Source organism: Corapipo altera, unplaced genomic scaffold, assembly GCF_003945725.1.
Source record: "Corapipo altera isolate COAL_440 unplaced genomic scaffold, ASM394572v1 56, whole genome shotgun sequence".
In the NCBI taxonomy this organism is placed as follows: Eukaryota; Metazoa; Chordata; class Aves; order Passeriformes; family Pipridae; genus Corapipo; species Corapipo altera.
Window position 1 is genome coordinate 9723752 of NW_020884896.1, and position 12991 is coordinate 9736742.

The window sequence follows — 12991 nt, forward strand, 5'->3', positions numbered from 1 at the left end:
ATGTTTTCTCTGTGCCCAGAACCACTAACGAGATACGTAAGAGATGTACACTTAGCCACATATTAGGCACTCAGCTTGGGTGACTAGTGTCCCAAGATATCCAATTTAGTTGGTATAGCAGGACGAGCTTCTCCAGACAGCAAGTCAGAGCAGGAGCTGCAGAGGTGACAGGGAATATTTCTCATTGTGTTAAGGAAGAATTGAGTCGTAGCAGTTTAATATATCAGACCTGACTGTAAAATCTCTTTATCTGCTTGGTGCAATCAGGGATTGAAAGCATATACCTGTGCTATGAGGCACTGAACACACGAAGGCACGAGCAGTTACCTATGGGACTAAACAAAATGAGAACACTATGCAAGCAAATGATAGAAGAAACAGAAACAGTAAGGCAGCAGAAAAACAAGCCAAAATGCTACAAACGTATGCACTTCTCAGTCCTTTCGTGTTATTCTTCATGTGTATTCTCCACTGGTTCAGCTGCATTGTTCTGTTCATTAAGACCATGTGGAATTTACAAAGAGCTTAAATAAGTCCAGCAGAAACATCCCACAATTATTCTAAACTGTGGGACAGAGTACATTGCAGAGAGTTAAAGATGAGATGGGCAGTGCCTGTTAATAGCAAGAAAAGCCCATACAGCTTGCAGCCTGGTGTTTTAATAAACAGCAAATATACTAGGGATGAACACTACAGATCTATGCTTAATTCTCCTTCAAGTCATTGCACTTCTGTAAAGGAATCTGCAAGGATACAGTTCTGTCCTGTGCATGAATGGTTTTAACCTCTGTGTGGTGTCATCCTGACAGAGCTTTCCTCCTCATTTTGTATCCCTTATGTATTTCTGGGCTTCAGCCAGAACCAGAACCAAAAATGAGACACTGTAACTCTGAAGATATTTCTGTCTGGGAACCCAGACATGGAAAATGTCATGAGAAAGCATGCTGTGCAACTGCTAGACAGGTTTGGTGAATTTGAAAGGTGAGGGTAGCCTGGACAAAACTTCACATTGGTGCAATTTGGATGTAAACTATTAAAACTCCTAATTAGTCTGAATAATGTCTGTGCCTATATTCACTCCACTGGGAATGGATCTGTAGAGCAGAACAGCTGGTACTGAGGACCTGTTATCACTGGGCTTATTTTGGGAGAGATTTACATCAGACAGGCTTCCAAATGATTTACATTCCGAAATTCCTCTGCAATAATAACCAGAGTATGATAAGTGGAATCAAAAGCACACCTCTGACCCAAGAATAAGTGGTAATGTACACAGACCTGAAGGTACTTGGCAATGAAATCTCGTATCTGAATAATGCTTTAAATTATGAAGATGTTTTATAGACATCCATTGTAGACAGTTGGAAAATGGACTTTTAACAGAAAATAAATTAATCCAAGATCTCCTAAATTCCAAAACATTTGTCTGAGATTTCAACAAAAAAATATTGGTGAAAATTTAAACACTTCTTCCCCCCCCCCAGAAAAACATACCGAGATATTTTGATTCTACATTTCTTGGCTCTTTGCATCGCGTTCATCTGATTCACTCAGTGAGGTTCCCAAATCTTAACTCTGTGCTTTGGAAAAACCAGATCCATCTAGTAGATGCAGACAACATCAAACAAAAAGGATTAGCTCATATGATACTTTTCTCATTTTCATTCTTAATCTTGGGAAGGACCCAGAACAAAAGTCAGAGTAAGAAAATAGGATTCTGTTTCCAGTGGAAGAAGTTAAGTGCCCACCTGTCAGGTAAATTAAGGTTCTCCACAGTTTGCAGCCACTCTTTATAGCCAGCCTAGGGAGGCAAACTAAATAGCTCAGTGTTGCACTAGACTCATGAATTCAACTATCAGAAACCAAATAAAGAGAAAGCTATGACTAATTCACTGCCCAAGTAACTACTATTATTGATTATTACACTGTCCAAGAGGTGAGAAGACAACTAGAGGTTTCCCTCACTTTTAGTTCAAGTTCAGGTGGGGTTTGATTTAACAGTAGATGAAAAATAAGTCAGGTAGTGGATTTTGTAGCTGTGAAACCTCTAACTCCCTGTATGCTACATGGCCTTTCCACATACAAAGAAAAGCCTGACCAAAAAGCAATTCTTGCCTGCTGAAATGAAGGAATGTCACCACTACCATCAGAAGTACTATTAAACTGACACACATGTAAAAGCTGTGCATTTCATACAGTAGAAATAGGGGGACACATGCAGACAGTATAGAATTATAATACACCATATTCAAAATAAAGGGAGGCACATCTCAGTTCAGGAGTCATTCAGTGTCTGCAACACCTCTGGGTACACATAAAAGATTTGATTTTTCCAAGTCTGAATACCTCTATGATAAAAACAGCCTGGGAGAGCCTTACTTTGCCAAAGAGTTTGCTATTCAAATGCGATGCATGTAATTAAGGGCATTTGCATCAAATTTCCGCATCCTCAAGGCTCAGGTTAGAAACATACACATCTGTCACAACCTGACATGTTCAATGAAAGAGGAAATAGAGTTGAAATCACTACAGAGTGGTTATTTTTAACTGGAGAACCAGTCAAAATACAAAGGAAGGACACAAGAAAGGAAAGCATGCGGGGACTGTCAAGAGTATGTCAGAGCTGCAATGTTAATGGTAAAAAACCAGCACAAAGCTTTTTAATTTCATGTCCTTCATCTTCAGGTCTCAACAGTTATAATAATTCTTAAACATGTGATGTGTTTGTTAGCTAAAAGTTAATGATCTTTATTTATAGAAACTTAAGGAGGAGCTCATCACTTCCCATGGATGGCAACAGTCTCCAGAATAGATTTTTAGTCATGGGAATTACTGAGAAGATTTAGTAAACCTGGGCCTGTTGATGTTGTTTCAAATTTTAGGGACCAGACAATGTCCTCTTTCAAAATGTCCTTTAGATTATGTTGGTGTTTTATCAGACTGCATAAAGAGAGTTTTTGGCTGATAGTGCCACATAGCTCTGCTGTATGACCGTTTTACTATTAAAATTTTCTTTTCTTGAGGATAATTTTAGGCAAATAGCATTTACCCAGTGTTCTGTTTTCAGCTGGGATAGAGTTAATTTTCTTCCTAGTAGCTGGTACAGTGCTGTGTTTTGGATTTACTTTGAGAGTAATGTTGATAACACATTGATGTTGTAGTTGTTGCTGAGCAGTGCTTACAGGATTTGTCAGCTTCACATGCTCTGCTAGCGAGGAGGCTTGGGGAGGGCACAGATAGCTTGGATGGGACATACCAGGACAGCTGATCCCAGCAGCATGTTCAGCACACAAAATAGGGAGAAAAGCTGGCCAGGGGCCAATGCTCAGGAACTGACTGGGCATCGGTTGGTGGTGAGCAACTGTTTTTGCATTTGCATCACTTGTTTTTCTTGAGGTTTTTTCCTCCCTATTTCTGTTATTTTCTCCTTTATTACAATTTTTATTATTATTATTAATATTATTATTATTATTATTATTATTATTATTTCAATTATTTCAATTATTGCACTGTTCTCATCTCAGCCCATGGGCTTTCCTACTTTTACCTTTCTGATTCTCTCCTCATCCCATGGAGGGGAGAAGGGCAGAAATAAGTGAGCAGTTTTGTGGTGCTTAGTTATTAACTGGGTAAAACCACAACCTCCAGGCTGTTGAGGACCTCCAGATTCCTTCTTTAGACCCATTTTGGATGCCACACTGGTACCACTTAAAAATAATGCCAGTAGTTATACGAGCAAATTTCCTCTTCTGAAGGTAACATCCTGCTTTACAGTTAGGCAATGTTCCAAACCACAGGCATCTAGCTGAGACTACAAAACCAGCTTAATCAGGGTTAAACTCCCAAATTCCCACTGTTTATTGCACTATGCTTAGTAGAACAAAAATATGCAGAAGATCAAGAGTTGAATCAAACAGCTCTTCCTTTAAGCAAGGTGAATATTTTGAGTTGAAACCCTGGTCAACTTAGGTCCATGGTAAATGCTTATTATAACAGCCTTCTATTTAAAGCAACATAAAAAGCCTCTCTGGCAAACTAACAAAGCCCCAGACAGTTAAAACATTTAAAATTTAAAAGAATAAGGAAAGCTTTCATTTTAACACTAGCTCTTTTTCCCTTTCCCTTTGGATGTAGAGAAATTTTTTTCTGATGCTGCCTCTTCCTTGACTCTCTTTCTGTTGGTAATGGAGGTGGCATTAATTGCCCTCTTGCATGTCAGTGTTATCTAAAATGAGCTGCTGAAGCTGCTGCTGTTGATCTCTCTTATGATCACGAATATGTTTTCTTGGAGACATAATAGGACAAATACCCAGAGAGTGAGGAAGAAAGAACAGCAAAGATAAATGTGCAGCTTCTGATTCTGCAGACCATTGCATGAAGTGTCTCTGTAAGAGAAACAAGTTTTGGTACACATCCTTATCAGCTGCCTAGATCCGGGTAAACATACTTCACCTACTGGCTATTTCAGACAGAGCTGCCTTCCTACTCACAGGCTGAGAGCAGCACAGCCACAGTCTTCTTTTTCTCAAATTAGATTATTTTCCTTAGTAAAATGCAAAGGAAGAAAGGAAACAGAGTCAAGGATAGAAAGAGCACACGCTCAGAGGTGGGCAGCAGTGGAAAGATAAGCAATCCTCCAGGTGGGAAACATTAATTTTTTTTGTGGCACATTTTGTTCACTTTTCTTGGAAGGTTGGAGAAATAAAGGCAGACTGACAACTCTAATGGAAGCTGTGGTCTCAAAGGCTTGCAAGAAGGTCAAAAAGGGTGGAGAAGGTTATTTATTTTCACCCATTTGTAATGCTGGTTTCAGCATTAAATTAAAAAATCTCAGAAGAGGTGTTTTCTCCATCCTCTATTCTGCTCACACTTTTTTCTGATGTTTCTGTTCAGTTCAGGGACTGCCATTTGTTTAATAGCAGAATCTAAGCCAGGTGGTTAAATGGTACCAACAGATTTAAAAATTAAAACATCCATCTTTACATCTTTAATTTTAAGCTAAATGTATAATTTGCAATTGTACTTTTTTTTGTCTCAGTCAGCATATATTGTCTGTACTTCACATTCAACCTTGAAAACACACACATTTCCTTTTGAAACTTTTACAGGAAGCTTGAAGTTTTTGATTTTCATTTTTTTACTTACATTCTCTTTCTGCTATAAGATAAGGCCTTAAGCGACGAAACGCATTTCGTCTGCATAACTAGAGTTATTGATTTAGCATCCAAAAAGAATTCATCATCAGATTTATATCCTGCCCTCCATTAATTTAACTAGTCTTCCACAACCATAGTCTCTGGAGACAAGCCTACATGAAGAAATATATTCTCTGTTAATTCCATGTTGAAAAATCAGTGTAGTGTCCCAGAACTCAGTGTTAAAATTCATCTTACTCAAATTAAAAAAAGTTTCACTCCTTTGCATGTTACAATGGTATTTTATGTTGCAGTCACCAGTGACATGAAGAGAACAGATGCTGAATTGTACCTGAACCATGCAGAGATTAAATATGGTCATAAGAACAGCAGTTCTGTTCTTATGATCCTCTGCCATCCTTTCTGACTTTGTGGGGGATGTTTTTAGGATGCTGGTCTACGGATGGAGTACCTCACCCCAGGCATTGGGAGCACTATAGCATAAAGTTCATCAGTGCATATTTCATCCATCATAACAACAACTGGCCATGTCAGTGGGAACATAAACACAAATGGCCTTCAATAAAACTGGAATGGTCTTCAGGACCCATGAGCATCGTTAACTGTTGTGGTATTTATGGATGCTTTGATGTACAAAAAAGCATGATAGTTACATTTCCAATTATGAGTTTAGAAGGCTAATTTATGAAAACCATGTTTGACAATAATGTAGCTGAGGCTTCTTTTAGTAGTCCTGATGTTACATCAGATGTAAAGGACACTGCATGGACTTATTCCACACTCCAACCAAGAAATATATATATATTTTTTTAATATAAGCAGCAGGTTCTCTACAATCATATTGCAGACAACTGAGTTGCTCAGAGATTTTCATGTCAGGTTCATGAAGCAGTAAGGAAGGCTTCCCTGCAGTCCAAAGCCCGGAGTTTGCTGCCATGACTTCCAGTAGGTTGTGTGAACAGGGTGGGAATACAGATGCCCACTTAGATTATTTTAAAGCCATCCCAAAACAGTAGCCTGAGGAGCCTAGTGATAGCAGTGCTCAAGTACTTTGCTATGTATTTGGTCTCATTAGAATTGCTTTCTTCAGTCTTTTCTTTCCTCCTGTCTTTTCTTTCCCAGAAGCCCTGAAGTAGAATGTCAAAACAAACAGTACTCAACTGGGAGACAAACATTTGATTTTGTGATGTTAAAGTGAGTTTCAGATGAGGTGAAACTATCCTACAATACCACAGAATGCATCTCAATTCAGACAGGGGAAGAACTTACCTAAAAATGAAATAGCAACCTAAATCTACAGAGAGCTGCTAAATCACTTCCACATTGCAGCTGATATTATAATTTCCAGGAAAGCTCCACAAAGGCCTTCATACAAGTATGAGGAAAGTAAGCTGAGATATAAACATTAGGTTATTTGTGCAGAAGGCCAAGGACATGCTAAAGTGTTTTCCTATTTTTCTGTCCTTCATGTTCTGTGAAAAATCAATATTCCTCTCAGACGTGTCATATTGTACATTGAGTTGCATAGCAGTACCTTTGCACTGCATGTACCTTATTCTCTTTGAAACTGCTGGAGGCTTGGATAGAATTCAAAATAACGACAGGTTCTGCTAAAAAGTCTGAATCAGAAACTTCAGATCTGCTTCCTTCAATTGAAAGTAGTGGAATTAGGCCCTTTTTTTTAATTTTTTTTTTTTTTTTTCAGGGCTAGGGTCAGCCCTTAAGGAGGACAAAAAATTGGACCAATTGAGGCATGGTGTTCTGACCAGGCAAGAGCAAGTGACCTGATTGTTGCAGTGGAACTGGGGAACATTTGAGAGATCGCACTGACCTTGTAAAGTCCAAGTGACGCACACCACTGGAAAAGAGAGTGGTTCTTATAAAAACCAAGAGTAGTCTTGCCATGACAGCAAAACAAGACAGAAAAGAAAACATTTCCACATGCAAACTGCCAGCAGTCTTTACTACCCCGAACATACAGAATCAGCCACCAAGATGACATTTCTGTTGTGCGTTTAACAGCTGCAATGCAGTCACCATGTCCCACTGAAACCAAGAGACAAGGGATGTAGTTTTCACACTATATGTCAAAACAGTCTAGAAAATGTCATCTTTCCTTCCTTAGTGTTTATTCTGTTTGCCTTGGTTACCTTGCAATACATGACCAGAACAAAACAAAACAAAATCATTTTATCACCCAAAGAAAACTTACCAGGTTTGAAACATTTTTGCCTTCCATTTAAGGAGACACACATACATGCAAAAAGACATGAAAATTTTCACAAACTGAAAGTCTCCCAAAAAGTAGATAAAATTTTCCCTAATTTTATAATTTGTTTTCCGTTTCACCAGATATGATTACTTCTGCAAATGAAATTTTAAAAAAAAAGAGCAAAGCAAAGCAAAAAGTACTTCTGAGTGTAAGAAAATCTTTGGTTGTTTAGTGTGTCAAAGTCAAGCTTTGGGTGATTTCCATGTCAGCATATTGCAAGAACTGGCAAGTGAAATTGAAGGTAAAGTGCCTCAAGGACAGCTGTAATTTTGTCTCAAAATGGCACTTTTCTCCTGAAAGCCACAGTGAAGTGCATATATCTTGAGAGTTCAACGAGTGCTGATGTGATGCCATTGTTAGAAAAGCTGATGCAAACCTACCAGATTGTTCTTCAGTACCACATGTATGATGATCTGCAGAATTGCTCTCTGATCTCCTGTGCACCAGACATCTACCAACCGATTGCCTGGAAAAGGACTCAATGACATAAGTAGATAAAATTCCAGAGTTACATAGCAAAATTTATCAAATTAGTTTTCAAATGTAATATGTGTTGACCTCAGCTCTTTCCTGGATCAGGTTAAATTTTAAGAAAATCAGTATTTTCCAAAAGATAAATATCCTCAAATCCCTTCTCAACTCTCATCTAAACTTTCAGTACTATTGCCCTTTGGAGCCACACACATTTGCTTTAGCAAGGCATTGTGCCATTTCTTCATCAACTCAGTCTTAGTATTCATCCTGTATTTTGTATAGGAAAGTGAACCTGAAGAACAAGTAGTGGATCTAAAAGAGGATAGTACCTTATTAAAAAGTATCTCATAAAAAAGGAACATCAATTGACCTGGAGGCAAAATAATTTTATTGCAGCTCCCTCAGCAGTGAAATACAAATGACTACAGCATGTTTTACCAGGAAAATTAAGGTCTGATCTTCTGTTCCAAGCATCCAGCATTTAATACATTAAAATATGATTTAAACTTCTAGTCAGGTTGGCACTGGTGTACTACTTTGACTTGTGTACTACCCTGACTGAGGACACAGGAGGTGTCCTCTAATGCCTTGGTACACAATGGTACCTACTACAAGCACAGCTGACAGCACTGAGACTGAATTTGCTGTGTAACCCATTCCCCATGATCAATTATTCAGAATTTAGGCTACCGTTTGGAGATGAAGTTTATACATTATATCTTTTTGCCTGCCCACCCACAACTGACGGACTGGGTAATTTCAACAAAAATTATTCTTTATCACTGCTGAAATCATGGTGAAGGGAAAATACATTACACTGGTTTGATTGGGAAGAGTCCTGGTCTTCATTTTTCTGAATACTGATTTCCTTTCAGTCTCTAGAGATGTCATTTACATTTGGGAACAGAATAAACTCTTGTCAATGTCTTTTACCGTGTGAAAAAATTGTCCAAATTTGATCAAGCCATAAGGCTGGAAAAAAGCAATTTACATACCATGTGTTCTCTAGAAACTTCATATTCTGTTACCCTAATCTTCAAAGATTTCATCTAGAGAATAATGTTGTGATCTAGTCTCAGAGCTCTGCTCTCTACATCAGGGCATGCTGAAACCTAATGTACTGACAATTCTATGGAGCTTGCTTTAAAAAAAAGTTACAAAAAACAGTGCACATTTATTTTAATAACGCAGGGTTTGTATGAACTAGAAATTGGGGGGAGTTAATTTAGTAAGGGAAATTTTTTATAAAATGTAAGTATTCCTGATGATACCATGTATTTTGCTGTTTTGGAAATTAGCAAAAGAAGACTGTCAAGAAAAAAAAAAAAGAGGTAAAAGTGGTCTGAAACAATCCATTGCAATAACAAATGAAATTACATGTATTATAGGAGGAGCTCATGAGTTATGGTAACAGATTCTGTGACCCATAGTCATGGGACTGGTATGTCTACACAGCAAAATTAAGGAAATGTTAATTTGGGAGATATTAAGATGAACACAAACAATGGGGAACCAGGAGCATTAACAGACTTGGTCTAACACATTAAAGATTCCAACTTCATTTGTCCTCCCTTTTGGGATTGGCAGAATTTCATAATTGCAGTTTTGGCATACATCTGTTTGCTTGGCTTATCTGATAAGTGTGCTCAAGCAAGGCTATGAGACTTTGTAGGCATAATACTTGTGTGATATCTTTTGCTTTGGAAACAGATCTTAAATAAATCACCCTCATCAAATTGAATTCAAATTAATTCCTTCAACAGCTATGAGTGCTAACCAGATGTGTTCATACATTATTTTAGGAAAACAGCAAAGACATAAGGAGAAGAAAAAAGATCAGGGACCAATTTGAAGGGAACAAAATGAAGAGCATCCATATAATGGAGAAGATATTTTCCCAAACATCCAAAAGGTCTTAAAGATTTCCACATCTTTGTTCATTGTCTGAAAGATATCAGCTGTGAAACAGCCATGAGAGGGAAAGATTTGCTAGCCGACTTCTTCAAAAAACTTACTAGGAGTTAAAGAACAAATCATTTGATTCTAGAGAAAGGCTGGGAATTAAACAGAACACTCAAAAAGTGGTGGTGGGCAGTAGGGGAGGGAGGAGGAAGAAAGATAGGTAGAAGGAATAAGAAAGCACTACTTTGGCACAGGTAAAAAGACTTTTCTCCAAAGCCCAGCTGGAGAAAAAACTAGCAGAGGACATCCAGAGCAATAAAAGCGGATTCAACAAATAAAATAGTTTCAAAAGAACTTCTGGGAAAAGTTGGGTCTGCTGCTGAATGGAGAGAGGGCATAGTGATGGATGATGTAGGGAAGGCTAAAGTGTTCCCTGCCTTTCTTGCCTTGGCAAAGCCTGCTCCAGCACTTAAGTATGTACCAGCACAGCCAACAAAGAGTCAGACATCACCGTGCAAGGAACAGGTGCTGTCATGCTGAGCTGCACTGGTTAATCACAATGTGGACTGCTCAGTTTGTTGACCCTGAATTGATGCCGTTATTTTTGTCTGTGGTCATTAGTTCTCTAGGCAATTTTACCTACAAGAACAGGAAAGGTGGAAAGAGAAAAGGATGAAACAATGCACAAGCTTTACAAATACTGAGTTGTTCAAGTGTTATTCCTGTATGTGGCACAGTACTTTTGGAGATGGCACATTTCTGTGCCCAGTCTGAGGGCATGGGATAGCACACTGCAGTGCTGTGTGCATGAAGAAATGCTTGTCTCTTCCTTTTTCCCTTGTCCTTCATGCTCACAACTCCCTGCTTCCCAAAATTAACACTTGAATTGAAAGTTCAAAAGGTGTCAGGGCTAACAAGGATTACTCATGCAAATCAAAGGCAATCAAAACACCTCACAATCTGCCCAGTCATAATGTCTGCATTAATAAAAAACCCAGTCAAAACCCAGTGTTTAAGTCATCAGTTATGAAAGCTCTTCATGTTTTCTGTGCTTGGAGAGCAATGTGCTACTCTTAATCACAATGATGTAAAGAAATCTATTCAGAAATCCACAATTTCATTTTAATGTGGCATCTGCAATGTCTAAACTGGCAGTATGTTTCCTAAAGATACAACACAGAAGTTCTGCTCCTTCACCTTAAAAGACTCACAAGTGAAACATCCTGTGTACCCATTCACACTCCAGATGTTAATGGACCCTAGAGTTATTTTGGTAGGAAGCTGGTAGGAAAACTGTATCAGATGCTTTCTCTAGAGGAGAGAGGGAGGGAAGATTCTGTCCTGAGAAGTGAAAGCTCTGGGCAAGAAGATGAGAATGGTGATTTGCTGCTTGGCAGCTGATCATATGAATAGTTTTAGACAGAAGCAAGAAGATTTTCTGCCATATAAGTTTCTCAATTTTTCCTTTTGCAAGAGCACTTTCACTACAAGATCAGATGATGTTTAAGTGCCAGTCTATCTTATTGTTAACTTAAACAAAAAGATAGTATTTTCCTCAGTGGATTTCCCCTGAGCCACAAATGTGTCTGGTTTTCCTGTGCTGTTGGCTGTGTGTCCTTCCTGCTGTTTGGTTTGATAACTGTCACCTTCACACAACCAGTTTTACCCCAGCCATCACCATGGTCTGGATGCTCAGCTGATACACGTCTGTATAGCTCCAAGGCTGTCAGCACAAGCACACAGATTAGGCCTGTGTCTATCTCCTGGACAACTTCATTCTTTACAAACCAAAGGTTTTACCTTTTCTTTGCTCAGTGTTTAAGGAGAGCAAGTTTTGTCCAAAATAACTAGCTTAAAAAAATTGCTAAGCTGGTGTATGTTGGTATTTATGATTTGCATTCTTGATTGTTACAACTCTCATAAAATGTTTATAAGTTGTCACTTAAAAAGATACTTTCAAAGACAAGACATATGGCAAGCTAACCAAAAGAACACTTTTATGGAGAGACTTGCTGCTCACAGCAGCTGACACACAGTTATTTAACAGGATACACTCAACCCTCGGAGTCAGGCATCCAGTCCTGAAAATGCTGCACTTCACTGCAGACAGCAGTAAAAGGTAGATACAGCAAAGCAAACATTTTAACTTGTGTAGCACAAGGAGTCTAACCAGGGCTGCAGAAGCCTCACTGTGAGCTGTTCAGCAGGGTAAAAAATGGTGCTTTCCTGACTGAACTTATCGCCCGTCCTTGGAAGTGGGACTGTAACCACAGAAAGTGGCAGTGGGGCTCATCTGGTGAGTAAAAGTGAAATTTTAATGATCACAGAAAGAAATCAAAGGACTTAAAGATGTTTCAGCAGGAGAATTTTAGCTCTATGTGGTCAAGAAGCATACATGAACTCTTTGTTGATGACTTTCTGTCTCACATCCTGTCATCCAGGGACAAATGCTATTACATTCAAGATCATGGGAATTTTACAAATAATGTGCCTGCAGTGATTTTTCAACTACTGTAATTTATACCAGATGAGTACTTGGCTAAAAGATTGTATTTCCAAACCTAACTAATCCATTTAAAATTAATAAAGAGATGAATTAAAAAAATATTCTGAAAGAGAGTTTTTCAGAGAAAAAATTTCACAGCCTGCCATGAAGACTTCAGATGATCTTTAAATAAAGAACCAACAAAAAATATAAATTGAGACATATGTTACAGGAGTACAGAAGTTACATTAGCATTAAAAATATTTTATTGTTGTATTTTTTTGTAAACTGGAAGGTGTCTGTATATCTACTCTGTAACCAAAGACAAGTGTATAAACAACCAAGTGCCAGGAGAGCCTCAGGAAGACTTCTCGATAACAAGTTGCAACTGCAATAATAGAAACTACTTGCATTGAGTCCTTTTCCCTGCTATTCAACTTCCTAACACACAAACAGAGCTAGGGCAAAAGAATTATATTCTGATTACCTTGGTGAGGTGTGCTCACATACTCAAGTGAAATTCCTGTGCAAATTTATTTATTTTTTACAGAAAAGAAAGACTCAAAATGGATTTTGGACAGCACCTCAGTAAGGCTCATTATTTCCTCTCCTCAGCAGCAGCCTCATCTTGCTGGAGAGTAGCAAAAGTAACAGACTTTAAAATGATGGTAAGAGGTGTGCAGCTGGGCCTGGGATGGAGAA

The 12991-nt window shown here is 38.4% G+C and overlaps 1 protein-coding gene across 1 annotated transcript in view; it reads right to left on the bottom strand.

Annotated features, from left to right (window-relative positions):
* LOC113949401 overlaps positions 1-12991 on the bottom strand; it is a 133847-nt gene that overhangs the window by 89699 nt on the left and 31157 nt on the right. The window contains exons 2-3 of the mRNA XM_027647930.1: positions 7809-7894; positions 1495-1601 (exon numbers count right to left, since the gene is read on the bottom strand). Of these exons, the coding sequence (XP_027503731.1) occupies positions 1495-1541 (47 nt within the window). The 5' untranslated portion in view covers positions 1542-1601; positions 7809-7894. The remainder of the gene's footprint in view (positions 1-1494; positions 1602-7808; positions 7895-12991) is intronic.